Here is a 27751-nt window from a genome sequence, read left to right on the forward strand (position 1 = left end):
TGTATCATCTTTTAGAAAAATACTTTGCTTTTAATAAACAATAGTAAACACACACATGCACAGTCATACTGCATTTAAGTCAATTGAAGACGATTGCAAGATTGAAATACTCCTTTATTGTTCAATTTGGGAACAACGTAATTTCAGAATTTCAATATGCAACTTCAAAATAACTGATGAAAGTTTCTGGTGACCCAAAGAAAGTATTGTTAAGATGTTGTTCTCTTTTGTCACTCATCTTTGTTTTTCATCTTGTTCCTCTATTCTCTAGGAATTTGTTACAGAACAGTATTGAGCAACGAAAAGAGAAAAGTCTTTATCCCTGCCTATGAGAATAACTGTGTGTGTTTATATGAGTATTCCTTGTAACAATTCAGAAGTTAATTCTTGGAGTACTGTTTTGCTAACAAAAAAGACTTCAGTAAAATTACAGTTGATTCCAGAACTAATGCCTTTTAAAATGTGGTTTTAACTTTTACTGTTGTCTCTGTGGTAGAGGCATCATTCAGTATATGTCAATTGCATTAAAATCTTAATTACTTCTTCATATAACAAAGTGATTCCTTTAAAAACAAACAAAAAAAACCCCAGAACATACAACTTGTAAAAACAAAATCACTTTTAACTGCTTTTTTTTTTTTCATAGACCTTGATGATATTAAGAAAACATTTGCATCTGTTTTTTGAGATGAGTAGAATTTGGATTTGTTTGACTGCTTTATTCTGGTTCACACTCAGTTACCAGTTCTGGTACTTTAGATATTTTTAGAGCAATATGCCTTGCTAAGCTCTGCTGGGTTGCTTATTGTGATTGATATCACATTCCAAACAAGTAGTTGGAGCAACAGTGTATGTAAGCATTACACCTGTAATTACACATTCTCCTTTCTAATTTAACGGGTGTCAGCACTTTTTCATCTCTTGTGTTTTCATTGTGATGAGAACTATACTGTACCAGGCAGGTTCTGGCACCGTAAACAGGCTGAATACCTAGCTTTCAGAAATGACTGCTCAGAATAGCCTATGGGTAAGTTTTGTCTAATACTACAAGGGGAAGAAAAATAGCAGCTAAAGTAACAAAAGGACTGAACTAATTGAGTAACAGAAATTTGAGCGTTTTAATGGATGTGGGAGGACGGGATTATTAATGGTCACATTAGAGAAAAACACTGCACCGTCTGTTCCTCTCGAAGCTTATGGCTGTGTGTTTATAATAGACACCACTTATCCTGAGGCCTGCGTAGCTTGCATTGGAGAGGGAAAAAAAAGGAAGAAAAATCTTGTTGTCCTTCCTTTCAGTGGCAAGTTACTTCACTTAAGCTAGGAAAACCTGATGTCTCTAGGTTCAGGGTACCTTATGGTGAGGGCTATATCTCTGCCCAGAAGGTTGGCTAGTGTCTCTCAGAAGCTCTTACAGACTGTCACTGGACATTGATTACGAGTTGTTGGGTTTTTTCCTCTCTTTGTCCCTTAAATGTGGTGTTTGTACTTCCAGAATCCTAGCATGTGAGGCCTGTAAAAGTCCCAATGACAAAATGAAATTGTTGCTTCCCTTGCAATGAGTAGCTGACAGAACATGTAGCCCTTTGAGCACTGTCCGTGCAATCCGGGAAGTCTAAAATTGCAGTGGTTTGCTTCTCCTCCTTTGATACAGGCTGTGCCTGCTCCAAAACTGCCTCTCATCCTTCTAGCCTTTGACCCCTTCCCCACCATCTGCACTGCCTTGTACTGCTGTGTGGTGGTGCTTTGTCATGTAGCTAGCTCCACAGCTCTGTGTTGTGAAAGGATATTTTTAGTAGTATAGGACAGAAAATACAAGAATTCTACACTGCAGTGTTATGTTTGGGGTTTTTGGTTGGTTTTTTTTTTAGGGGGTGGTGTTTTTGGGGTCTTTTTTTTTTTATAAAGACTAGTAAATAAGTAAAGCATCAGGATGTAGTTCACCCGGCTGTATCCTAGAGACTTCATAAGGGGCAGAGTTGCTGTTACTTGAATTTATTGCCTGTAGGTCTCTGTGGAACGATGCTAGCTCTATGTAGTGCTAGGTGGTTTGATTTCCTTAGCCTCTATAGACAGTTTGTTTTACCTTCCCCTTTCTAGAAAACAGTGTTAAACCTCCAAATCTCACTTTTGTTTTTGTCGCATTTTTATTGCTCTTGCCAGTTTTCTAATCCATTGAGAAGAGATGAGTGCTCGCTGCTTTGCTACTGCTGCTGTGACTTTTTTTCTCTCCAGTAAGATGTAAATGGGCTAACTCCTTCTGCCATTTAATATCTGCTTTTGACCCTTGAAACTGAGATAGGGTGATGACTGTTACCCCTTGGCTCCACTCAGCTGGGTGTAGTGACAGTCATGCAGCAATATAGAAGACTTCTGTGCTATGTTTTTGGTGCTGTTACTTGCTAACTAAAGGACTAAGCTAAAGTTTGTCAAGTCTCTTATCTTTTTTTTTCTGATCATAAAGTATTGCATAACTTCATTGATGAAAATGAATCCATTTCACTTACTAATTTGACAAACCTTTGTGCTTTTCCCCCTGCTAGCCATCTGTGGTTTTAGTACTGAGGCAAAGCAAGAGATCGTGGCATAACTTGCAGCAATGATGTAAACCGTGTTAGATCAGCTACGTATGCAGACACTGGCTTCTGCTGTGTTTAAAAACAATTTATCTTGTGCTAGTAGGGGTGAAGGAAATGTTATTGTTTTATTACAGTATTAACATATTGGTGTACCTCTTGACTTTCAGGTTGCGTCGCAACGCATAAGCTCAGTGGATCTTTCATGCTGCAGCCTGGAGCACCTGCCTGCCAACCTGTTTTATAGCCAAGACCTCACTCATCTCAATTTAAAGCAGAACTTCCTGAGGCTAAACCCTAGCCCATCCACAAGTAGAGCGCTTAATGAATTACAAAGGTAAAGTGATATGGTTCTACTGGTCTTCCTCTGCCCTTGGAGCCAAGTGACCACTGATCTGCAGGAACTTTCCTAAAAAATTACTACTTCCTCTTGTGGAGGACTGGCCTGACTATAATGCTTCAGAAATTGGTTAACTCTGTGTGTTAGAAACAGACTAGCTTTCATAAGAAACTTAATGTTTTTCTTGTAAGTAGAAGGCTATTTTCAATCCAAAATGCAATTTTCAGAATGTGTTGGTTATATCTACCTACTGAGGCCAGACTGTAATTCCTCAATCTTTGGCTCATGTGAGTGAACGAGTCGGTGAGCTACCCGTTGAAGGGCTACATCCTCGGTCCGAACAGTACTGCATGTGACTTAGAAGCTTTTTTTGTTACACACTCTGTCCCCCCAAGCAAAGAAACCCCTGATTTAATAAATTCAGCTGGATTCCTGTCCTCTTTCTACTCTACTCAACCCTAATTCTTCTTTCCTAGTAACTGTGACCTTCCAGTTGTTCTTTCCACTGCAGCTCGTCTGAGAATGTAGCAAATGGGTAGACAGCAGCACGATCAGTGATCTGAATGATTTAATGTGTTTGTCCCAGAACTGTGGAATCAGCAGGCTTTCTTTATTCAGAAAGATGAATGTTTCCATACTGAATATAAAACTGTGATTTTAATTTCAGTACTCTGTGAATTGTGGAGTACCTCAAGAATTATATTTGTGGATGGTCCTGTTCAAACAAAATGTTTTAAACCACATTTCTAAATCCCTTTCTCTTTGAAAAAAGCCTGAAAAATACAAGATGCATTATGCAGGCTGTTGTATTTTTATATAATTCCAATTTTCTTCTGGAAAAACAAAAAATTTGGCATAACAGAAGATGAATGAACCCAGCAGGTCTGCTTCACAAACAAAGGCAGTGATTCCAAGAGCTTATGAACACAGTCTGGAGAGAAATAACTGGATTAAATGTTCTGTGAATGTCAGTATAGGTCTCCAAGTGGAATTTTAGCATAAGTTAGGTGATGAACATAGACAGATAACGAATGTCTCTTTTGTAATGAATTTTTACAGTTTTTCCTTTTTAAATATCAGAAGCTGTACAGGAGATACTTGATTACGTTTTGTCTATCTACATATAGCTAATTCTGTCAGGGATTAGAAAGCATTTATAAATAATGTGATGGGCAATCTTCATTGTCTGTTTAATGTTCTTTTGGAGCTGCAGTTGTAGGAATGGCTGAAGAGTCTTGCTGAAAGCTAATAAACTGTTAAAATTTTTCTCACTAATGTGGACCTGAACGTGCAAGAGTGAAAGAGTTCAGGTGACCAAATAAAACTCTCCTGTTTTCTGAGATTCTGCATCAGGAAAATCTGGAGAAGTGGCATATACCTGCAGTGGTGCAGAACTGATTTAAGTGTCTTGTTCTTCTGAGAGCTGGTCCTATTCTGTCAGTGAAAGATCGTCTGCTCTGCCTCCATTCCTTTGATCTTGCCAAGATGGCACAGGAAGGTCTGTGAACTTCTGGAGGAGGGGGGAAAAAAGAGCATTATAAGAAAGGTTACACCGCACTGTTTCAGTGCCTCGTGAGCTCCTGCCCCTTGGTGCTGACCTTCCCTCTGCTACTGCTGATGTCTTCCAGCCTTATCTTCATCCAGTGCAGGTGGCATCGCCCAGGCAGTGAGTAGCTGGAAGCTGCTGCCACCATTGCTGTGCCGGTGGAAAGAGTCATGCGAGGTGGCAAGTACTGCTGGGGGCAGGAAGATCCGTGCCCCATCCGTTCTCTTATGCCTCCCAGCAGCACCAAAAGCACAAGCCTGGCCCTGGAGTGCTCTCCCAAGCCATGCTCCTTTCAGCCCTAAGAAACACCGTGCTGACTTCTCCTTAGGGTGGGAAAATTTGAGGTTTACTTTTGCTGCCAAAACAGCCTGAGCCAGTTTGACTGCTACTGTAGGTCTGATTTTCTGTAGTGAGTAAATACACAAATATCTAGCAAGAAGGGAACACTGAATATTTTTGAAATTATTAGTGAATCCCAGTATGAAAGCATGTGCAAAGCAAGGGAAGCTCAGTCATTCCTGGGAACACAAGTTGTTATTTGCCTATTTTTTTTCTTTTTAATCCAATTTCATAAAACCATTTTTAGATCTTTTGAGGGTTACACGAGGTAAAACTTGACTGGATAAACTAAAAGTCTTTTTTTGGGGGTGGTGGTGGGGTGGGGTGTTTTTTTTGTTTACCCGTATTATTTCAAACTACTGCAAAGCAAGTACAAAATCTCTGCTGTTCTGATTTGGTACTGTTGGCTTTTATACCAAATTCTCAATTGCTAAATTGTAGCCGCACACAGGGCACAGCACCAGTGAATCAAGCCCAGAAGTATTTAAGGCTCCAAAATAACCATGTGCTTGGATGTTGTGAACAGAATGCATTGGCATTTTTATACCTACCCTTCCTGGTACAATTTTCAATTAAAATCCGGTTAGCAAGCAGTCTTGAAAAATTTGTGTTGCTATAAGCAGCTCTTGGTGCTAGCTGTTCCTCTTAATAAATCACTTCAGGTGGTAATTTAACAAAAGCTTGTGAATGCTGGATTTCAAAACAAGAGGTATGTCAAAGGCAGAAGAAAATACCAACTTTTCAGCTACCCACTGAGTAGACTTACAAGCAGCTGGGTCATAGTAATGAGATGCCGACTTATGCACTGACTTGGCAGGTACAGTCAGGAACGGATTGGGGAAAAAACCAAGAATTCCTACTTATGCAGTTACTTCTTTCAGTTGTTAACATAATATAATATTACATTTCTGAATAAAATATTTAGTCCTGCTCAGTACATGGCATAAGTGAAAAATCTCCATCTCAGGAAGTAAATTACTGGTAGCATGTGAAGGTTTACAGAGGTATAGATACACTCATTTTCCCAGTAGTTACGTTTTTCACTTGCTTTATTGTCCACTTAAAGTTCTGTTGCTGTAGATAGTCTGCAGCTGTGAACTTCTGTAACTGAACTGTTTGAATGTTGAAAGGTATGTACAGCTACTTGTATTTTTTTCCCCTGCTTTTTCCAGGGAATATGTATTTCCGGGGAATACGTATTCATACATGTATAAAAGTAGGCAGTCTGAAAATTCATCTGTGTTGAAAAAAAACACAGCAAATGTTGGTATTTGTTCTCCCTCACAGAAGCTTTTTTAAAATGATAGGAAAGGGTGTTTTTCTTTTGGGGGAAGAGAAGAGATTCCCCACTTGAAAGATTGCCCAGCTGTTGCAGTATTAGAAGCGGCTGACAGGTCTTGTGATAATATCCCCATCGAGTCAAAATTTGCCTTAAAGCCCTTGGTCTTTTAGCTCCTGTACACTGCAAATGGAGTGATTGAAGACACTCTGTTGTCTTTAAGTTGTCACAAATTTTATTGCTTACACTAGGTTGGTGGATTTTTTTTCTTTTAAACCATAAAGTTGAGATTTATATGCACACTGTGTTCCCAAACCTCACTTTCCCCTTATCTACAATGCAGCTTCACAGCTTTTGTTCTGAAATGCAAACGCAAGTTCAGGCTTACTAGTTTTGCAGAGGACTATTGCTCTAGGTTTGAAGCAAATGAATAAACCGTACTCTTTATTCACTGTTGCTCTGCTTCACTGGGCTAAGCATGCTTTGTATTTATATATAATTGTTTCAGTCAGTGCTGTTGGAAAAAACCTGTTGGCATGAAGAATACTGTTTGCTGGTTAATATCGAAAAGTAAGTTGTCAGTATGTGGATTTTTAATATAAGCCTGTTGCAGATTTAAAAAAAAAAAAAAAGGGGGGGAGGATGTAATAAGCCAGAAAGTTTGTTTTAACGATAAACAAAGCTATGCTTGCCAGTTTTATCTGAAGAACAAGTTGTTATTCTGAAAGTGGCTGTTAATTATTAACAGTGATTATATGGATTGTTATCTTCAGATCTGGGAAAGAAAAGATACCAACAGATCTTTTGGTATCTTTTCTTTCCCTCTTTAGACATGAATTGTCTTCTCAGGCATCTCAGCAGAAACTCTTCTGGGCTAGTGGCAGTAACTTGAAGTTGCATCTATAGGGTACAAGAAGGCTAGAGGACTCTTGAGATATTGATGTGTTTCTGAAATCCCTTGCTACTTCCAAGTCTAGGATAGCTGTTTTTATCTGAAAGCTCAGAATTTGGGGGGTCTTCAAGCTAAACCCTCCTTAGAAACCCACTGGGCAATAAGTAGGTACTTCAAAATGCAATCATTGGTCAGAGAACACTTAGGTTCCTAGATGGTGAGGGGGAAAACAGTATTAGCGACCCAACTGCTGTGAACCCAGCAGACAAGCTTGCTAGAAGTCGAGGTGAGATGTAGCTTTATCCTAGCTTACCTCTAGAGGTTGAGGAGCAGGGAAGAAAGCCTCCAGCCTACCACTTGATTGGTCTCAAAGTGCACTGAAGTGCTCCTTCTGATTGTTGCTTTTAGTATATGAAACTGAGGTTAGTGAAGAAAGTCAGATGGATTAATGACATGGCAAATAGACATCCTCCCCCTTGCCAGGCCACGCAAGGCACTGCTGGTAGCCGCACTGAAAAAGATTTGAGCTTTCTTTTTTTTGTTGTTTTCTTTTCTTTTGTTTGTTTCTTTTTAGGATGCTCTTCTGGAAAGGAATTTGCTTTAAAATGTATGCATTTATTGAAGTTATTCAAATGAATCCAGCTAACGTGGGGAGTGTACTACCGCAAGGAGTGGAATGCCATTGCATGCTCCACGGTGTGGGAAGATGCTGTGAGCTTTCTCTCACACTCTGATGGTCTCAGAGCCAGGGAACCTTACTTTTATACTTGTTTCTCCTCTTTAAATTGAAGCTGAAAACCGAAGCGTAGCCATCTAAAGCAGTAGGGCAAGAAGAAGTTGGTGTGATACTGACAACCAGAGGTCTGCATGTAACAAACTCCATCCAGTGTTTGCTGTATTCTGGTGCTACATTTATTTTCTCAGCTCTGTAGCCTTGAAATTGGGTTTGGTTTGGGTTTTTTTGTTGGTTTTTTTTGCTATTTACAATACTAAAGAAGGCACTTGGAATCTGTTATTTATGTAACTTCATTGCTTTTGTTTTATTCAGCTTGTAAACACATTGAAGGAAGAGTTTGATTTTTGTTAGTGCATTTTCCAAATCTTCATGACTGGTTGTGTTCTATGTAGCTCCTGTATACGTTTCTGAACTCAAAGTACCCTCATGTGAATACTCAGCAAAAATCAAAGACATTTGATTAAAAAAAATAAATTGCAAAATCAAGTTGCTACAAGTGACTAAGTGGAGAAGATTGCAAAATTGGGTTAATGCCTGAAACACATGGGATTTTTTGGATTGTTTAAATTGGGAACAGTGAATTCCTTAATATTGGTAGAAGAAAAATAGATGGCACTAAGAATATGCAATGAAATAGCATTTTTTAAAATAGTGTAGTCTAAAAGTAGAAAATGTAGTTGTTAATTGGATTCAGTTTAGTGTAACTATTAGCCTAATTACAGCAGTATCTCTTCCAAATAATGCTTCAAAACGTGAACATATTTATTGAATCCAGTTACTGTGTATCAACCTACTCTGATTTACTTGTCTATTGCTTTCTGATATGGCTTTCAAAGTAAGGGGTTTTTTTTCATGTATTTAAACATGTTTCAATTTGGAAGCCCACTCCTAGCTAATGCTTTTGTATTTCAGATATAAATTTCCAATATAGAGAAGGAGAGTATATTTTCACTGTTTTTCTAGGAATTTTTTTCTTCCTCTGAGGATAGTCTTTCCCTCCAATGAAGCAGTGTGTGCTAGGTATGTGCAGAAGTTGAGAACTGCAAAGTACAATAATGTAGGTTCAGATTGTTTCCACTAACAAAACATATATTTTGTTTTTCTTGTCTTTATGGTCACCTTACCAACTATGCAATAGAATAGAAATTTTATTGTTGTCTTAAGTTTGAAGGTAGTCTGAATTTGACTTGACATCTGTGATAATTTATAGTGATAGGACAAGGGGTAATGGCCTTAAGCTGAAGGAGGATAGATTTAGATGAGATGTTAGGAAGAAACTCTTCACTATGAGAGTGGTGAGGCACTGGAACAGGTTGCCCAGGGAGGTTGTGGCTGCCCCCTCCCTGGAAGTGTTCAAGGCCAGGCTGGATGAGGCTTTGGGCAACCTGGTCTGGTGGAGGGCGTCCCTGCCCATGAACAGGGGGTTGGAACTGGATGATCTCTAAGGTCCCTTCCAACCCAAACCATTCTATGATTCTATAATTTGCGTATTTTGAAAAATAACTGCCTAGAGTTAACATTATTCCTTTTTGTGCAGTGCAATCTGTTTTCTTCATTATTTTTTAATACAATCTACCAAATAATTTTGGCATATAGACTCAAGTCGGTATGCCAGAATGATTGTGCCTTTTATAGTTTTAAATGCGAGTAGGGGGCAGAAATATCAGGATGACTGTACATGGTGTGCTGGCATAAAGGGTAGTGAAGATAGCAAAATTGTAGCTTTTATCTTTCTTTTTCTTTTTCCCCAATGGGGTTTAAGAAAGGAGGAAGGAAATAAAAATTCAGATAAAACTATGTTTTCATTTATTCATTCAGCTAATGGAGAAATTGATAATTAATGTGTCAGTTTGAGGGCAAAGATTGATTCTTGTCAGGTCAGAAGACACTTGAACTAAGTGACCCTCTTTCCTGAGATGACTTTACTCCATCTGTTTTTGTGTGGCGTGATGTGAACTACTCTCTTTCTGGATGTACAGGAGTCTCGTCCAGAGAAATGGAGTGGAAAATACCATCAGAGCTGCTGATTCCTCCTCTCTCTATATTACCTATTGAAAACTTTTCTGTGCCCAAGCTGGGGAGGGGCTGCATTGACCTCAGTTAGGCAAAGCCTTCACCTGCAGCATGCAAGTGAATCTCCCTAGCTGTTGCAGGAACAGTCTACCTCTACTTAGTTGTCTAGACAAATTTAACAGGGCAAGAGGGCTGGAATAGTTCATTTTAATTGTCTACCTAATTGAAGGCTTTTACAACGACACCTTTCTGGGAATGGAAATGCTATGGCAGTATTACAGCACTAGGTTAGCAGCTCCCTTAGGCAATAAGGCTATAGATGGACGAATCTGACGCAGCTGCAAAAAGGCAGTAAATGGACCATTTATTTTCAAGGAGGAAATCAGTGCATCAGTTTTACGTGGAAATTCTCTTTGTGATTAAGTTAGTGGCCAAAGTGGCAGGCATTCACGAAGGTAGCAAGTTGTAGTGCAGTTCCAAAACTTGCCACAGTGCATCAATCTGCTCAGAATTGGTGCTGGAGCTGCGGGATAGTAGTGCTGTTCCTCAAAATGATGATGTTCAACTGGAACCACAGCATAGTCATGAGACAGCCCAAATACTGGAGGTAGGATTGGGAACATGATTGTTTTCTTTAAGCTGAGTCCCTTACTAAGCCATGTCTTCTGTTTTGGGTATAGAAAAATACTGCTTTTTAATTGCTTTTGGGAAGAGTAGGGCAAGACTGGTTTTGTCAGATGAGTCTGTTATGGAGTCTTTTCAATGAGGGTGTATGGCCAACTCGAATATACTATTCCCTTCCTCCAAACACAGTGGAACACAAATGCAGTACTGTGCAATGGAAATTCCTCTGCTGTGCACGTCGGGTAGATCTGAATTTGAAATTGGCATGTCAGTTCATTGCTTTGCCGTGGTACAAACTTCTCTTGTTCGTCCCTCTCCTCATTTTGCTTATGTCAAACTAAAACCACTCCTGAAGTGGCAGCTTCAGGATTAAGTGGGCATTTTTTGGCTCAATTATGGCAATTAGTGTTTAGTCATATTGCATGTTTAAACTCAAGGGTTGACAGATCAACATTTTGCTCTAGCTTAAAGTAGGACTATTTTGGTGAGAGAAGTGAATGTTTATATATTGGTCACTACAATAGAAAGCTTAGTAGGCAAAGTGAACATAGTGTCTTGAAAGATGCTGATCTTCAAGGTGACTTTTTTTAACAGATAACAAAGTCTAGAACCAGGGAAGGAGAGAGAAGAGGAAGGAAAGCATATGTATGGAGTTGATATGAGGTTATTACACTGTCATGCCTCAAACGTCATGCCTTTTCTTCTCTCTACTAATGCCATGGGGGCAGCATCGATGAGTGTCCCTGCTTCTGGTGGGAGTAAACATTTGGGTGTGAGAAAACAGCAAAGATGTTGCTGTGTGAAATCTATTTAAAGCCTGACACTGTGCAAACTCAGCAACAGAAAACTTGAGTCTGTAAAACATTTCTCTCCTACCTTATTTATATTGATGCTACAAGTACTTCTGGTGCTGCTGACTGTAAATCTATCTACGTATAAGAAGCGCTATAAACAATTCAGCATTTTAAATGTGCAGCATGGTAGTGCTCCGTAATGGAAGTGCCCCAACCCATTTGCGATGTGGATAGTGAGAAGTGAGCGGCCGAAGATGAGACAAGTAGACTTGGATCTTAACTTTGAGCAAATGCCTGCTAGTTTAGCTTAGTAACGTTGTGTACTTGTCAGTGCTCCATGAGGAGAAATGCAACGTTAGCATTTTGTAAATGAACGTGTTTACAAAGGAGGAAGAAAATATCTCTTTCCTGCCAGTTGTCCTAAATTAATCTCCTAACTTTAAGCTTATGGTGTCTTTCAGCTTCTCTTTAAATGTGAGTTAACAATGAACTCTCCTTTGTGGATTATTTGACATAGACTTACGTGTGTATTTTCAGCTTCTATCTTCCCTTACATACAATATAGACCTGTAAACCAGTTCAGCTTGTGTCCTTAGTAATTACTCACAGAAGACCCTTAATAAACACACGTTAAACCATACATGAGGGTAGTAGAGATGTAATCCAGATACATTGGGGGGGGGGGGGGAGGTAGGGAGGTGTGATTCCGCCCCCCCTCCCTCCTTTGACCTAGGACAATTATACAAAAGAATGTGTGCAGAAAATCTTGAAGCTGAACACTGCATTGGAGTTAGTTGATGTATTTCTTAGCTTCCTTCACCACCACTCCCTCCCCTCACAACCCTGCTCAAGTCCTCTTTATTCTGTGTATTAACTTGATTTTCTGTAATCTTATCTCAAGATTGTATTTGGGGTCTTCTAGTAGATTGTAGTTTTCACTTGTTCAGTGAACAAAAGCCCTGAGACTGTTCTGAGACTCCAGAGCAGCACAGGTAAAGGCTGTAACCTTGGTGTTGATTATTAAATGAGTTGATTCTTTTTTCATGGTTGACTTAAAACTTGGAATGGTTGTGTTTTGGTGTTTCTCCAGCAGCCTAGTTGACTTAATCTTCCTGTCTTCACTACTATTTTTGCACTTACCTAAATACTGAAAAAAATGTAATTTCTAAAGGCCCTGGAGTCTGCTACTTGGAGCACTCTTGTTTGTATTTGCAGTTGACTTGGAGGAAGATACGGGACAGCTGTTCCACCACAGAATCACCCCAAATTTCAAGGCAGTATATCTGTGGCCTAAATCTACAGTTATCTTCAAGATAAATGCAGGATTGTGGGTTTCAGTTCTAGGATCAAGATTTTTTGAACCCTTTCTGTCACAATAAAGGAATAGGAGGGTATAGTCTTAAAAATGTGCATTTTTTTTCTGGCTAGCAGCCCTCATTAACATCAGCTAGCTTACCCTAGCCTTCTTTTTATTTTACAGTTCTTCCTCTAGAGATACATTAGTCATTGTTTCTGCACAGTAGCTTTTTTTTTTCCCCTGCAGCAGTAATTTGATTGCAAGATTTCATTTAGTCTTCATCTAACTGTTCCAAACTTCTTCTCCCTCCAGCATGGTGCTGGGTGTTCAAAATCTGTGATGACTCTGGCCATGATTTTTCTTTTTTTTTCTTCTACCATCTTTGCACCAAAATACCAATAGAGATCACAGGATTCCCTTGCTTGCTGTAAGCTCTTGTAAACGTTAAGTGTATTTGTAAACTTTAAATGCATTTATACCCTGTCTTTTGGGGTAAAATCCACACTTCACTTAAAACCCCCATTGAAATATGATACGAAGGCACTACTTACGTTTTCACGTTGAGTTTTAGTCCGTGGGATTAGTTTGATTTACTAAATACTAAAGGTGCATGCCACCATCCTTAGCTGGTAGGGATTTCTAAGAGGTTTTTGGTATTAAAACTTTTTAACCTGTATAATGCTTGGTATGTTTTCTGGTTGGGGAAGGACAAAGTGCTTTGAGGTAAAAATGTGCTGGGCCAATGTGAAGGCTGTGGATGCACTGGCACATGCTGTTGGAGATTACTTTTCACGTGGAATAGTAGCGTTCGTAGGTGCAGTTTTGCTTCCATTGCTGTGTTATATAAAAGCCTGCTCACACAAATAAAGGACTTGAGCCTTAATGAAGGGAAAACGAACTCCAAATGAAATGTCCTGGCGTAAACCATGCCAGAAAAGAAACTTCCTCCCATCTATCGGAATCTGACACAGATCTTTTCATTCATCCTTTTACTTGCCTTTAGGCATACCTCCCAGTGGTTGTTAGGCAACCATGATAATGTTGCTGAACATGCAGGCTGCCTAATTGGATTGTCCCCTTCTTGGGCTTTTTGTTCAAACAGTCTTGGTCATCTTTAATAAGGCAAGCACATGCAAGTTGCTTCATTGGCTGATGTGATAAACCAACGGGCTTTTAAGAATTCCATGAGACATCAAGGACAAAATTTTGAAATCTATGCGAGCTTTGACATCATACTTAATTGAGAGCACAAGAATTTGCCTTTGTCAATACAGAAGTCTTGCTAAATGCTGTTTTAATTCAGCACGTTTCCCAGTTGTATTCAAACTAGCCTATTCTAATGAGACTTTTTGGTTGAAAGGCAGTATCTACTTACAAGTGGAGCTGAGCTGCACCACAAAAATTTAGTGTTCAAATATGCTGAGAATTTCCTGTGCCTTGTAACCAATGCCACTTAGAGTAGTCTTACTAGCAAGAGATGCGTTCAGAAGAATAGCGATGCTTTAGTACAGGATAAGATGCCACAGAAGAAATGACATATACAAATGGCAAGGGTTTTGTTCTTTGTTACGCTTGTAGGAAAATATATTTAGCACGTGGTTCAGGAAGGCCTCTGTCTATATATGTTAGCTTAACATGAGCAAACTCTTGCAAGTGGTGTTGGCTGTGAGTGTCTAGTAGTGTTTTTACCTAACCAAACTTACCTTGTATTAATTATTGCAAGGCAACTTTGTGTGGTTTATGCTCCACTTATTTGTCTCCTTCATTTGTTTTTATTTTTTCTTATCTTATTGTAGATTCACCAAGTTGAAGAGCCTTAACCTTTCCAATAATAATTTAGGAGACTTTCCGCTGGCAGTCTGCAGTATCCCAACACTAACTGAACTCAACGTGTCCTGCAATGCCCTCAGAAGTGTTCCAGCAGTTGTAGGCGAGATGCACAAGCAAGTACTTTCTTAAAACTTAACGTACTCAGACTGGTAATATAGACAACAGGTAGTTTCATGACATAATCTTGCTATGAGAAACAGTTTAAACCTACTGGGTTTTGGCAGAGCGAACTGGCTTGTAGATCTGTATGAAAGCAGTTGTGAGCTGCAGGTGGATGGGAAGTACCCTTTGCATCTCAAAACTCTTCCAGTCCCCAGTATTTGACAGAAGGGTCACCTTCATGGTGAAGATAATCTTTAAACCCCCTTGCTTATGTGCTTCAGCCATCACACAACTCACAGTTCTGGGATGTTTGAAGATACGATACAACTGTCTAGCAGACAGCCTGCATTTCATAGGTGCAAGGCTTTTAGTTGATATCTTCTATAGCAGATGTTAAAGTGTTATTCCTTAACATTTTTTTTCTTCTGTCCTTTTGTATGTTATATTTCACTGTAACTGCAGCAGATTTGTGTGTTTTTAGGAAGGAAATGTGATTCAACAGGTCACTCACTTCCTTCACTCTCCCCTCCCCTGCCTTTAATAGCTTGCAGACATTTTTGCTGGATGGCAACTTTCTCCAGTCCCTTCCTGATGAATTGGAGCATATGCATCAGCTCAGCTACGTCAGTCTGTCCTTCAATGAGTTCACCGACATTCCAGGGGTGCTGGAGAAGCTGACTGCCATGGATAAGCTCTGTATGTCAGGAAACTGCATGGACACCCTGAACCTGCAGGTGTTAAAAAGGATGCCTCACATTAAACATGTGGATCTAAGGTAGGTATTTGAAAAAGGGGAAAAACAAGTGGGTCTAAATTATTGGTGTTGAAACAGCTTCTCTTTGGTTGCCAGAGTAGTCCCCCAGTATGAATCTGTTGTGTTAGTCCATTGAACCATGTTTCTGGCAGTATTATGCAATTCACAGCACTTGCTGTGAATTAGCACTCTTCTTTGAGGAAGAAGTAGCATTTAGGGACATCAATAGCAAGAGTAACAACAAAACTGCAGGTGTATGCCCGTATCCTCACTAGGGAGGCTCAGTGGGCCGAGAGAAGTTACTTTTGGTGTTCTGGTGAGAGCTGAGAATTTGAAACTGATCTCTTTGGAGTGCTCTGCCATCTCAAACACTGCTGGGTTGTAGATAATCTTATTTCAGTTGTAACTTCTGGGGAAGTTGCTGAGTATTGGCAGCGTCAATGCACTACAGTGAAGATGTGATAAAGCCTGTTCTCCTTATCTGACAGACTCACTCATCTTCGGGTTTTGCTTTGTTTTCTTTCAACACCCATTTTCAGGCCTCTGAATTTGCTTGCTGTGGAACATGGCAAAGTGAGAGGCAAATACGGGAATTCATAAATCTCAATTTGGCCTTTCAGTAAGGCAAGAGATTCCAATATCTGCAGGTTACTCATGTCTGCCGGGCTTTTCCAGCAGATGCTCATGATAGGCCAGCAGGAACTGTAGAGGTTTTGTTCTTTTTCCAAACTATTGGGCACAAATAACAGCCAGATCATCTTCTATTTTTATAGACACAATAGCTGTAATACTTATGTTCTTGCAGAGCTTTTTGTCAGTAGTTTTCAAAGTAGTTTAGAAAGGAACTTGGTGTCATCATTCCTTTGTCGTGATGGATAAAACAGACTCGATCCATCCTGCTTTTAAAATACTGTGACAAAGGGGAAAATACTTAAAATCAACCTTGATCAGAACCTGGAGGCTAGTTTAATCCAGCACAACCGATTGTAGAGTGAGCATTGGTTTGTCAGCAGGAGCCTGCCACGTGACTACACTTAATGTCCTTTTTTGTCTGCAAGATTGAATTCAATTAGGAGAGTGGAGGCCAATGAAATAGATTTTCTGCATCATGTGACCCAACTGGACCTCAGAGACAACAAACTTGGTGAGCTGGATGCAACAGTTTTTAACAACGTCGAAGTGTTACACTGTGAACGGAATCAACTGGTAACCCTCAAAATCAGTGGATATTTTCTCAAAGCACTGTATGCTTCTTCAAATGGTAAGTGTGTTTTCAGGGCAGCTGTGGTGGTGTCATCTGACTTCTGGGTTTCATACCTGGTTCTTTGTGGGATGCTTATGGAGCGCAGTGACATGACCCTTGGATAAAAGGGTTTCACATGTGCAGTGTCATGCTACTGCCAATTCCGAGCTTAGAAGTGACTTTGAAATAACACCGGGCTACTGATTTGGAGCTTTCAAAACTGTGAAAATCTTAAAATTTGGGCTGAAATTCCTTTCTGTCAGCAGGGAGGGCTCTTGAAGTTGTCAGTTCTTTAGGCTGTATTAATGTGTTGCTTTACCAAGGCAAATAGGGAATTTATTGCTTTTCCCCAGAGTTGAGAAAGTTTGTACAAGTGGCCATTTGTGAGACACGCTAAAACAATATATATTTTGCTACTACCTCTAGCTGCTTACTCTGGCCAGAAAGCTACAAAATCTATAATGAGTAACTTCGTTTATATTCAATAATAAAAATAATGCAGCATTTTCCAGTTGAATAACTCCTGTGTTCCATGAATAGGATTTGTTTGATCTGTCTCTGGAAGCTGTTATTACTTAAAATACTGAGTTTCCACCACTATTGTTTGGAGTAGTTTGGTATGGAATAAACAAAACGTAAGCTCGCAGAGCTGTGAATTTGCTGAACAGTCTGCACTGCCTTTAAAGGTTGTAATCTTAATGATATCCAAGCCTGTGCCTTCATTAAGTATTCATGCCAGGATCTTTGTAGCTGAGAAAAGTTAACAATCTGAGCATGTGCTGTGCAATGTGAGCTGAGAACCCAAGTCAACCTGTATCTTGCAATCAACTGCCTATTTGGTCTTGCTGTTCCTCCTGGCTATCCTGTCTTTGCACCTGCACCCACCTTCTTTTAGTCTCATCTTCCAAAGGAACTGTGATGCTTGTTACGTTGTTTTACTTTAGTGGATTTTCTGTAGGCTTTAATAAATGTCTGCTGGTTTTGTTTCAACCTTAATGCTAAGCATCAGCTACCTAAAATCCTTAGAATATGAAATATTATTGAAGCAATCAAAATATAACATTACTAGCGGTAGTTGAGATGCTATGAACGATCTGTAAGGTTGCATGAACCAGGAGCACCACAGGGGATGCAAAGGCTCGTGTAATGTGTTGAAAATACTCTGCATCTTGCCATGACCTGGAGGACTCTGAAGTATTTTGTAGCTTGCTGTTGCAGACTGGGGAGTCTCCCTTCCCTGCCTGTACCATTAGTGAGCAGTGAAAAAATGTAGAGCAGGTTTGTGACGGACTATTCTGGGCAGAGAATGGCCGAGGTGAAGTTACAACTCTGGGACAAAAATGGAAAAATGAGATTTTGCCATGAAACTTTGAAACCAGATTCTCATCTCTGATCAGCTATACAGTATCTGTCATAGCAAGTACAATTTAATGTGGCAAATGTACTCAAACATAATAAAGAAACAATTCTCAATTCACAGAGGTCCATGTCCTCAGAAGTTTTTTAGGTTGCTGACTTGTTCTGAAATCTCAGGGTGTTAGCTGCTTAAAATAACGCTTATGGAACAGCCATTTAAGTGCAAATCTTTATCACCACTTCTGTTTTTATTTATTTTTTCCCCCTAGAACTTGTTCACCTTGATGTGTATCCAGTTCCTAATTGCCTGGCTTATATGGATATTTCTAGGTAAGTATGCTTTTTCTTGGGCCTGTAAAATATATATCAATGAGGCTTATGGAAAAATGACCTTCACTGGTATTTCACTGGGAGGGAGTGGGAGCAGGAATTGGACCTTGAGATATGAGAAGACTGATTTTCAGGGTTACAGGATGGGCTTTTTTTCTACTGGACAGTTCTTCCCTGTTTCCTTTTCATAGATTTACTTTCTTTATGGGTGTGGGGTTTTTTTTAGTGCCAAAAGCAAAATGTGCCTTTAAAGGGAAAGAGTTTCCCTGATTTAAAAATTTACTATCTTGTAGAGGTACAACACAATGATTCAAATGTGCACCAATATGAGACATGTACAGAAATTCCTTTCTGGATACATCTGTGTCACAAGCCCAGCGTAGGTGACGGTTCGATAGTTTACTCATCAGTACGGCAGCTCCTGCAGCTCATCGTGGTTCTCTGCAGCCCTAGCTGCTGGAAAGATGTCTGCAGTTGCCATTTGAATGCATCCATAAATCTCACCTTAATGAGCGAGGTGGGATAAGGAAAGAAATGGAGAAAGGGATGTTTTAGTTTACAATTTTTAGTTTACAGTTTAAGGACTGAATCAGGAAAACACTTTACACATGTGCTTAAGGCCTGTCTTATTTAAGGAATTACTCTTCTGCATGTTGAAGTGATAATCTCATTCATTAAAAAGCCTGCTTAAAGCACTCTTAAGCTGTTGAGGGTGATCATAACAGTGAATTAACCTGGGTGAGTGGCCATCAACCTCAAAGTTTCATCAACCACGAGTCACTCCCATTGTGCACCTCAATGTAACACACAGGTGTGGCTAAATAAGTGTGATTTATTGGAAAGCTTTGTAAAGCTGTGTTCTCAATTTAGCTGTAAATGAAATCGGTGCAAGATGCATGATTTTGATCACAAAACCCTTTTTGTGCGTCAGTTCAGTGATGGCATTGTAATTAAATGGGTAGGGTGTCTTTAGCTTTTTGGCTCGCTTGGAATTTGGGGAATCTGTTTGAGAAGGAAGCTATCTGAGGATAAGAGGGGTTGGTTTGCTATAGCGTATTTTGGTAAAAGGCTATTGCATGGATAAACTATAGGATACAAGTACGTGAATGAGCATGAACATTGCATTATGTTCATGCTGTGGAAGGGTCCTATTCCTGAATTTCAAGTCTGCGAGTGCCTGAATATTATTTGATACCCAGTTTTGCATCTGTGTATGCTAACTGAAATAGTAGTTCTGTGAATGCACATGCACACAATCTCCTCCATGTATTTTGTGCTGCTAATTTTTGTCTTTGAGGCAGGATACATGGGTGCCCCACTGTGCCCAGCATGTTTTCAGTGCGATATTTGGAAAAACTTACTTTGTAGAATGTAATTTTTAGAAGGGCTAGTTTCTGTGAAGACAAATGCCAGAAAAGCAAAATGCTTGACTTTAAAGATACGCACACAAAAAAGATTTTGCTCTATTCAGTGAGATAGCTGAAGAGTGATAGAGTGGGTTTCAGAATTGAATTTATGGGGGATCGAAGAGGTGTGTTTCAACTGTGTAAGATGTGAATATTTTCTGAGCAATATCTCAAAAATTTTCTTCTCCATGCAGAGACTTCTTCATTCTTAATACTCTGATACTTTTAACTCTTCTTGCCTGATAATTTGGAAGCAGCTTTTTCCATTTTCTTAGTGGCTGCACGTCTAGGGACGTGCGGTTAGTTTTATTTCCCCTTCACTCAGGACCTTACTGCACTGGTAGTGCCCTTAGAGAAGGAGGAGTGATACAATCTCATAGGAAACATATTATGTAGCAGATTTATTTCCTGCAGGTATCTGTATCTCTCTTGAGGCTGCGTTCTTAATAGTCTTTACATCTTGATTATCATTTAGTTATACCTTACTGTTCTTTATTCATAGAAATCACCTGGAAAACCTGCCTGAGTGGGTGTGTGACAGCAGGAAACTGGAAGTGTTGGATGTTGGCCACAATCAGATACGTGAGCTGCCTGCCCGGTGAGTCTTGCAGACCAGTTGCACAATGTGGAACAGGATAAGCAATTCAGAAATAATTGCTGATTCAGTGTTTAGCCTGTTCCATTGGCTGTCAGGCCCATTTTATCTTTTGTTTGATTTTATTTTTACCTTGTGGGGTGTCGTCATGCCTCAAGCTTCCACCCAGCCTTTCTTCTTCTACTTTCATGCAGAGAAAGCAATGCCTTTGAACTCCAGGTGGAAGTTTTGAAGCTGTTCATGTGGCAGTTCAGGCAGGAAAGCCCTTCATTTTTAATACTGAATATTAAATATTTACAGCCATAACTTTGCATGACAATTTAGAGATCCAGAACTTGTAGCTTAGTTTCAGTGGTGCCCAGAGACTCCAGTTCACAGCCCTGTTTGAATGAAAAAGGGCTGAAAGGAGAAGGTAAAGCCTCATCAAACAAGTAGAGCAATCACCTTCACTACAAAGATGATCTCTTTTCCAAGTGTCTAAACTTAAAATTGATAAATACAAGTGACAGGAAAGCAAGTGAACAGGAAGGAAAACAGGAGTTGAGTTTAAATAATGAATGGCTCTTACTATTTTTTTCTAGAGAGACCTGTTTCAAGTGAGTATACTGGTCAGGTGCTGGCATTGAGAATTTTTAGCTCCCTGACCTCACTGAAGAGAGCTGTCATTCTTGGCTGCTCTGTACACTTCAAAAGAGATGTTATGAAAGGGAGAACATACTGGGCTCAATGGGTGAAATTGCATGGGGATGTGCAGAGCCATTGAAGATTGCAGACAGCTAGTACCTGATGAGCTATTAATTATTTTCCTTACGGAGCTGTACAGCACAGAAGAGCATCAGAAACCAAAAACGATAGTTTTGTCTGGGTCAGATGAATGTGCCATATGGTGTAAAGTGGTAGTTTTAGTGTCATAAATGGGAAGAGAATAGATTTCAGAAACATAGACAGAAAAGGATATGTGGGGATTTACACAGCAAACTAACAGACTAACACGCAGACTATTAATCCCTCTGTTCTTTCACACAAAGTGAAACTGTGCCTACTCAGAAGGTGGAGGGCGGGAGCAAAAGTTCATTTGCCTTTCATTTGCACTTCATAACAGCAAGGAGTATCAAGGCATACCGGATATCTTTTGGGAGATTAATGATTAGCTGAAATTAGGTACAGTCAACATCTCACTTGTCTCTCCTGCCATCTTATCATTAACCCCAGGAAATAGTTTATCTTTGAAAGCTCTTCTTTGTAGTATGTGTCTAGATAGCTTAGCTCCTAATAAGTCAGCTCAGTTTTAAGGCCCAGTTCAAAACACAGGCTTTGAAGGTCTGTTAAACTTCAGGGAAAATTGGGTGTGGATTCAAATGCAAATGGCTCAGGCCTACTGTTAAGTATCAGGTAAGTACTAGTGCCCAGTAAGTGTGTTCATGTGCACTGCTGTTTGCACGGCCTTCTACATAGACTAGCTCTCTGAAAAGCTGTGAAGTGAGTGAGCAAGAGTCTCCTAGGAGGATGCTTGCAACTCCAACCAGAAATGTTCAAGCCTTGACTGACCACCAGTTTCCTAGAAGCCTGAAGGTTGCACCTAATCTAAACAAACTACAGTTGAGCTAATTGTGTTTGCCTCTTGAAACAGAAAAACAATCCTTGAAGACAAAGGGCTGTGTACTGGGGTTTGTCTCAATTAAAGAAAATGGGAACAATGTACACTGGGCTGTAACGCAGCCATTTCTGCTTTAAAAGTACTGAAAAATAACAGAAAGGGTACTTAGTCTTAGCTATGCAGGACAAATTGTTTGTCATAAAACTGACATTGCAAAAGATTCCCCAAAGAAAATGGAAGTGCTTCATTTAACAGTTGCCAAAATGACCATGCTGCCACCACTAAACAAGATGTCTGTATGTATTTTTTCCTTTTTTTTTTTTACTTTTTTGTCTTTTTTTTTTTAAAGATCCATTTGTATTCAACATTGTGTTGTCTGGAACAGTTCCTTACTAAAGGAATTGTTTGAATGATGCTTTCACCAAACCATGTTTTCTCAGAAGATGCCGAGCACCATGCTTATCCTTAATCCTTTTTGATCCAATCAAAACTTCCAGAGGGAGTTGGGCAAGTGGGAAAGGTGCCCATAGGGAAGAGCAGTCCCAGTGTCCTGGTTCCCCACCCAGCTTGAGAACCAGTGTCCCAGGCTCATCAGGAGCTTGCTTAGTTAAATGCTGGTAGTTTAATCTCTCTTCAGGCAGCCCAGTTCCTTTGGTGTTTGTAGAACTTGGAAAATAAGAGAAAAAATAAAATCCCAAAGGCTTACTCAGTTCTTCTGAATTATTTATTTTATTGAAAAGCTAATTGCTAAGATTTTTGCCATGATTTCAATTCTTTTATTTTAAAATGTCACTGACCCAACCTATCCAAAAAAATCCCAAATTGATAAATTTTTTTGGAGACGTTGTCAACCAATTCTGCTTTTTCCTGTAATGTTTGGTGTTGATTGATACTGGCCTGTCTTGGTTAGGAAAGGGCGTAGAATAGAAAGGCAAATCTGTAAGCAAGAGAGATTTTCAAGTAAAAGTGGAGTGACACAAAAATGGTTAAATGATGAAAACACGATAGATATGCTTATCACTGTGTAAGTCCTTTCACCCTATGTTGAGCCTTCTGGAATGATACAGTTGGCTGTTGACTTGTATCCATGGTCATAATGCAGACGATCCAGCCAACTGAGATAACTGTTAACACTGGCACGCAGATACGGAGTATGACTGTATCTGTCAAGGGGAAAATACTCACCATACTTCATTGATTATTTTGGCACAATAATCCGCTGACCTGATGTTTTGTAGGGAAGGGGGGCGGGAGGAGGCTCTTTATGTGTATTTGGGTCATTGTAACAGAGGGAAGATTTTTGCTTTAATGCTGAGTAATTTGAGAGTCTTTGATCGAAACAGGTCAGCATGATGCACAGGCTCACCAGATTAAACAGTATGGTAGCGGGAATGTAAGGCAGGTGGCAGATGAAGAATAATCTTTTTTTTTTTTAATTTGCTGAAAGTGGTTCCCAGTCAAAATTGAGAGTTGCTCCATTTTTGAGGTCTTCAGGTGCAGATTTTAAACTCCTTATTACATTGCTTATACTGCAAATTTTAGTTTTACTATTTGATCAAAACAGTTGTTTGTTCTTGTCTCTGCATTGCCCTCTTCTCCCCCTCCCATTCTCCCTCAGCCCCCCCAACAATGGAGCAGGGGGATGGGACCTCCAGGTCATCTATCGCTTGTAAAAGCTCAAGAAAGTAAAGCCGATTAGATAAATTTCATTCGCTGTAGAACTGGAAAGGAGGCTTTGTGTTAGTCTGGTATTAACAGAAAAGGAAAATGGGGGGTGGGGAATTGTATTGGATTATGAGTCAGCACATGATGAATAGAGCACTATCAAGCTTGTGGGGTGACTGGTTATTTCACCCACACTTCTGAAGTTCTTCCATTAGCTTGGGGGATCCCACAAGTGCAGTTTTCTGTAGCCATTGTTAGTAATTACCTCCTTCACTGTTGTGCTTCTATATTGGTGTATTATACAGTGCAATACGATAACACTTTCTCACTACTTTCACTCCTGAATCATCCTTAAACCTCCTTCCCTGTCTCTGAACAATGTTTTTAAGAAGTTGATGGAGTGGGAAGACATTCTTGGATCTGTGCGTAATTAATACCATGTCTGCTAATCAGTTGGCTGAATCACTTTCTTGTATTGAACTGTGATATCGTACCTAAATTCTCAAAGCAACTCTTCGGTTTAGATTTATCTCATTTTGTTGTTTTTTTTTTTTCCATTTCTCTAAGGTTGTTTTACAATAGTAGCTTGCGTAAGCTGCTGGCAGGACATAACATGTTAGGAAGGCTACCAGATCGGCTCGAGCGAATGCAAGTGGAGGTCCTGGACGTGCAACACAACCAGCTCCTTGAACTGCCATCTAACCTGCTTTTGAAAGCAGACAGGTAAATATAAAGAAATTTGATCTCGACTTGTGTGTGAGGAACCTTGTTTTGTGTGTTACTTCCTAGCTGAAAGGGTAATCTGAGGTTCCCCTAATTTGAAAGTTGCCAAGCCTTGTGTGGCAAGAACAGATGTCTGCCCAACTCACCAAAACACATTCTTTTTATTCTGGTTTTGTTGCCTTATATGGTTGCTTCTTTTTCCCCACCAAGCTCCTGATGAACACCTACTTCTTGAAATCTAGCTGTAAAGTGAAGCACATGCTATTTTCTACTACATACACTGAGATGGGTTAGTGGCAGTTTCTTTAAATACATATTTCTTAGGCTTGTTTGATGAAGTGTGAAAGCTTTTTTTCCCCCTTCAGTCAGAAGCTAGAACTTATTTATACCCGTCAAACAAAACAAAATCTGTGCATAAGGCTGTCAGAATAACTCAGTTATTCCCCTGTCCTTGCTTTGTGAATTTTTTATGCCTTTCAGATGTTGGTTGCTAATTTAGCTGTTGTCACCACTTGATCTGCTTTCTGGATTCTTGTTTTTATGCTGCTGTTTCCTTAGTCTCAGAGTCTTCATAATCTTTTTTCCCGGGTATGAACATACCCTGTAAAGTGGCTGTGACTGAAATACAGGAGTTTGGCAGCCTAGTCTAGGGATGGTTGGATGGGCTTGTCCCGCTTGGTGTCATTGTTCCTTGCACCTCTGTGCTTCCCCAGATAGTCATGGGATTTCTGGCTGTTCAACCCATGCAAAATTTAACAGTGAGATTGTGTGCTGTGGGGTTTTATTTCTGATCCTAACTGTGACAAAAAGAACGTATAGCTCCTGGGTTTCTTGAGCAGTGGAGAAGCAAAAGGAGTGATGATATCACTGTCAACAGCTCCTCACCCAATTAAGAGCATTGCGAAACCCCTACTTGTGTGTACTGCTCATTTTGTCATGGGCCTCTGGTTAAATATCCTGGGATTCACAGTGTTGGGAGTTGGAGAATTAAGTTTGCGGTTGCGATAATTTCTAAATAAACTCTTAACTTCACTTACTCTTGAACAGTAATGTTCTGAGGAACTTATCATTAGGTTAAAAACTATCTTTCAAAAGGTGGACTTTACTAGGACAGGGTTTTGGTTCTGGGAACCAGTGCGTGATTCATTTCAGCCTTGATTTGCTTTAAAGAACCTTTAAAATAATTTTTGCACTTTTTTTTTTTAACACCACAACTGCATACCTGTCCACATTGCAGCCTGTGTAGGGTACCACCTTTGGAACAAATTGATTATCAGCAGTTATTCTGATGTTAATTTACTGTTTCAGTTGAGAGTTTACATAAAAGTGCAGTCAAAGCATTGAAACTTAGCAATGTTGCTTCTGTAATAATTGGGATTATCTGGCACATTTCTGTTTAAAAGTGGTGAAACTCATTGCTTGTTCATGTGGCAAGGATGTTTCACATCAGCAGCTGTAATTGTCTTGCAGATAACTTTTTTCCAACTATTGCACATAAGAGATTGTATGAACTTCAGAAATGAAACCTTGTAAAAAGCTTTTTTCACAGGAAGTTGCAAAATTAGGTCAATAAAAAAAATCCTATTTACAGCTCCCAAGTTGAAATTCTACCTGTTAACTTGGAAAGGAAAGAATCCTCTAACTTAGTTTGAGAAAGCTACAAGCATCTTTGAAAGCAAAGGGAGAAATAATTTTGTAAAATTTGTATTAAAACCAGGTTGTATGTCTAGGATGTAGATTAGGGTAATTTTGGCAGTGAGGGAGAAGCTGAATAAGTTTTTAAATGCAACTCATCTTTTTAAACTGAGCTACAAAACTGCAGACAGCTCTCATTATTTTTTTGCAATGCCAGAATGAACAAGTACAGGCTAAAACCAGAATTGGGGGTAGATTTCCAGAAGTAGCTAAATGTGTACTGAAGAGGTAGAATGGAAAAATACATTGAATAACAGCATGAAATGGCTGACTGGGACCTGGGGATTCTTCCCCTCTGCACCTTTCCAGTAGTACAGGGCATGTGTTTTCAGTGTCTTCTACGGGTATTAACAAAGTTACGTACCATTGCAGGAGATGAACAGAGCTTAACCATTCTGGCATCTCATCACCACTGTGACCTGCCTGGTTTGTGAGGGTAATGGAAGCAGTTGGCTTCGGTGGGGTTTCCCCCTTGTTCCCTATGCCTTTACTGGTTTAGGTGACTTGGCTTGCAAATGCTGGTGCTCCTATGACTGCTGCAGAAGTGATAACCGTGAAGGAAAACAGCAGTGCAGATTAGTGCATGAAGTCTGAGCTTTAAGTTTGGAATTTCCTACAGGAAACATCTTTTTTTTTATTTTGTTTTCAAATGTTTGCATCTGTCAGCAGCTAAGTGTCAACAGAAATGGATCTGGGCCAGGGAAAGGTGTTCAGGGGTTTGTTTTGTTTTAAAGAGGTAAAATGCTTCTCTTCTCCAAGCATTCCCTGGGAAGCACAATCTGTACTGCCAGACGTGCCAAGAGAACTGGGTTTCCTGAGTGGTCTGCCATGGTCCCTACCCATCGTGTAATGTTGGACAAATCACTTTACCTTACAGAACCTTTATCTCTCCATAAAATGACTTACCTTTTGCAGCTTTGAAAAGATTAGTTTGTTTTTTTGGAAAGGTACTCGGGTCTGTGCCACTGACAGATGATATCTTGTCTGGATATGAAGTCTCATGCTGTGAATTATAAATGCTTTCTCCTTCTCAATCTCGAATATTTGACAAAGTGGGTGTGAAATGCCCTGGGCAAACTTCAGTACAAGCACTGGTGGGCTTTGACATCTAGAACATCTGAGGAAGGGAGGGAAATCAGTGCATTGGTGCACGAAGAGACAATATTGCTTTCACCCCAAAAAAAAAAAAAAAAGGAGAAAAATACTGAAAAAAACCTCTGTTCTCTTAATAGAACAATCAATGAACATCAATTTTGTGCCTTAATCCTTCAAAAACCAATGAAAAGGTGTCAGTCTGTGCTGAAGAGTATAATTTAGTGATATTTTGTTGGTCTGCTTTTTAACTAATTTTCTATTTTAAACTGTTACTTGAGGAGAAATTGAGGACTAGCCTATGAAACATTTCTCTGACCAAGACAGAACTTGGTTCTGTTTATTGCACTGAAAGTATGCACATCTTGATCACGTTAGCAAGGATTTTTCTTCTAGGGCGGGGATTTTCTTGGCAAGATGAGTGCCACAGAGGCAGCCAAATTATCCCTTCATTTCTCATTACCAGATGCTGCAAAAACACAGAATTCGTGCAAGTGCTATGGCTGATGGGGAAAACTCCCAAGCTGAGTCCTGAACCTTTTTTTCGTGTACCTGCATTTCTGCTGCCTTTCATTTCTATCCATTGCTTTGTCTGTTGTGATGCCTTTCCCGCTCTCATACGACTTTTTACTGCCTTCCTTGACCAGTTTGCAGCAAACTACCATTTAATGTCATGAAAACAGTTCTACAAAATGCTCTTCAGATAAGATGGACAAGCATTCAAGAGATTTAGGCGGATTATCATAGAAAAACAAGGGAGGGGTTTAAAAATGGAGACACGGTGGTGAAAGGTGTGCGTTTGCCTCTTGCCTAAGCTTCGTTTCAAGTTAAGATGAATTTTTTTGGTGTAAACCCTTAAACCGCCCATCAGACTATTTAAAGCAGTTGTGTGGTGAAGATGTGTAGCTGTGCTGTGCACAGCTTAAA

At 39.7% G+C, this 27751-nt stretch overlaps 1 protein-coding gene across 1 annotated transcript in view; it reads left to right on the top strand.

Annotated features, from left to right (window-relative positions):
• The window catches only part of PHLPP1 (PH domain and leucine rich repeat protein phosphatase 1), a 140039-nt gene that overhangs the window by 90346 nt on the left and 21942 nt on the right, over nt 1–27751 (top strand). The window contains exons 4-10 of the mRNA XM_075744901.1: nt 2747–2913; nt 14233–14379; nt 14913–15143; nt 16181–16383; nt 17991–18051; nt 19960–20055; nt 23882–24037. Of these exons, the coding sequence (XP_075601016.1) occupies nt 2747–2913; nt 14233–14379; nt 14913–15143; nt 16181–16383; nt 17991–18051; nt 19960–20055; nt 23882–24037 (1061 nt within the window). The remainder of the gene's footprint in view (nt 1–2746; nt 2914–14232; nt 14380–14912; nt 15144–16180; nt 16384–17990; nt 18052–19959; nt 20056–23881; nt 24038–27751) is intronic.

Source organism: Balearica regulorum, chromosome 2, assembly GCF_011004875.1.
Source record: "Balearica regulorum gibbericeps isolate bBalReg1 chromosome 2, bBalReg1.pri, whole genome shotgun sequence".
Classification (NCBI taxonomy): Eukaryota; Metazoa; Chordata; class Aves; order Gruiformes; family Gruidae; genus Balearica; species Balearica regulorum.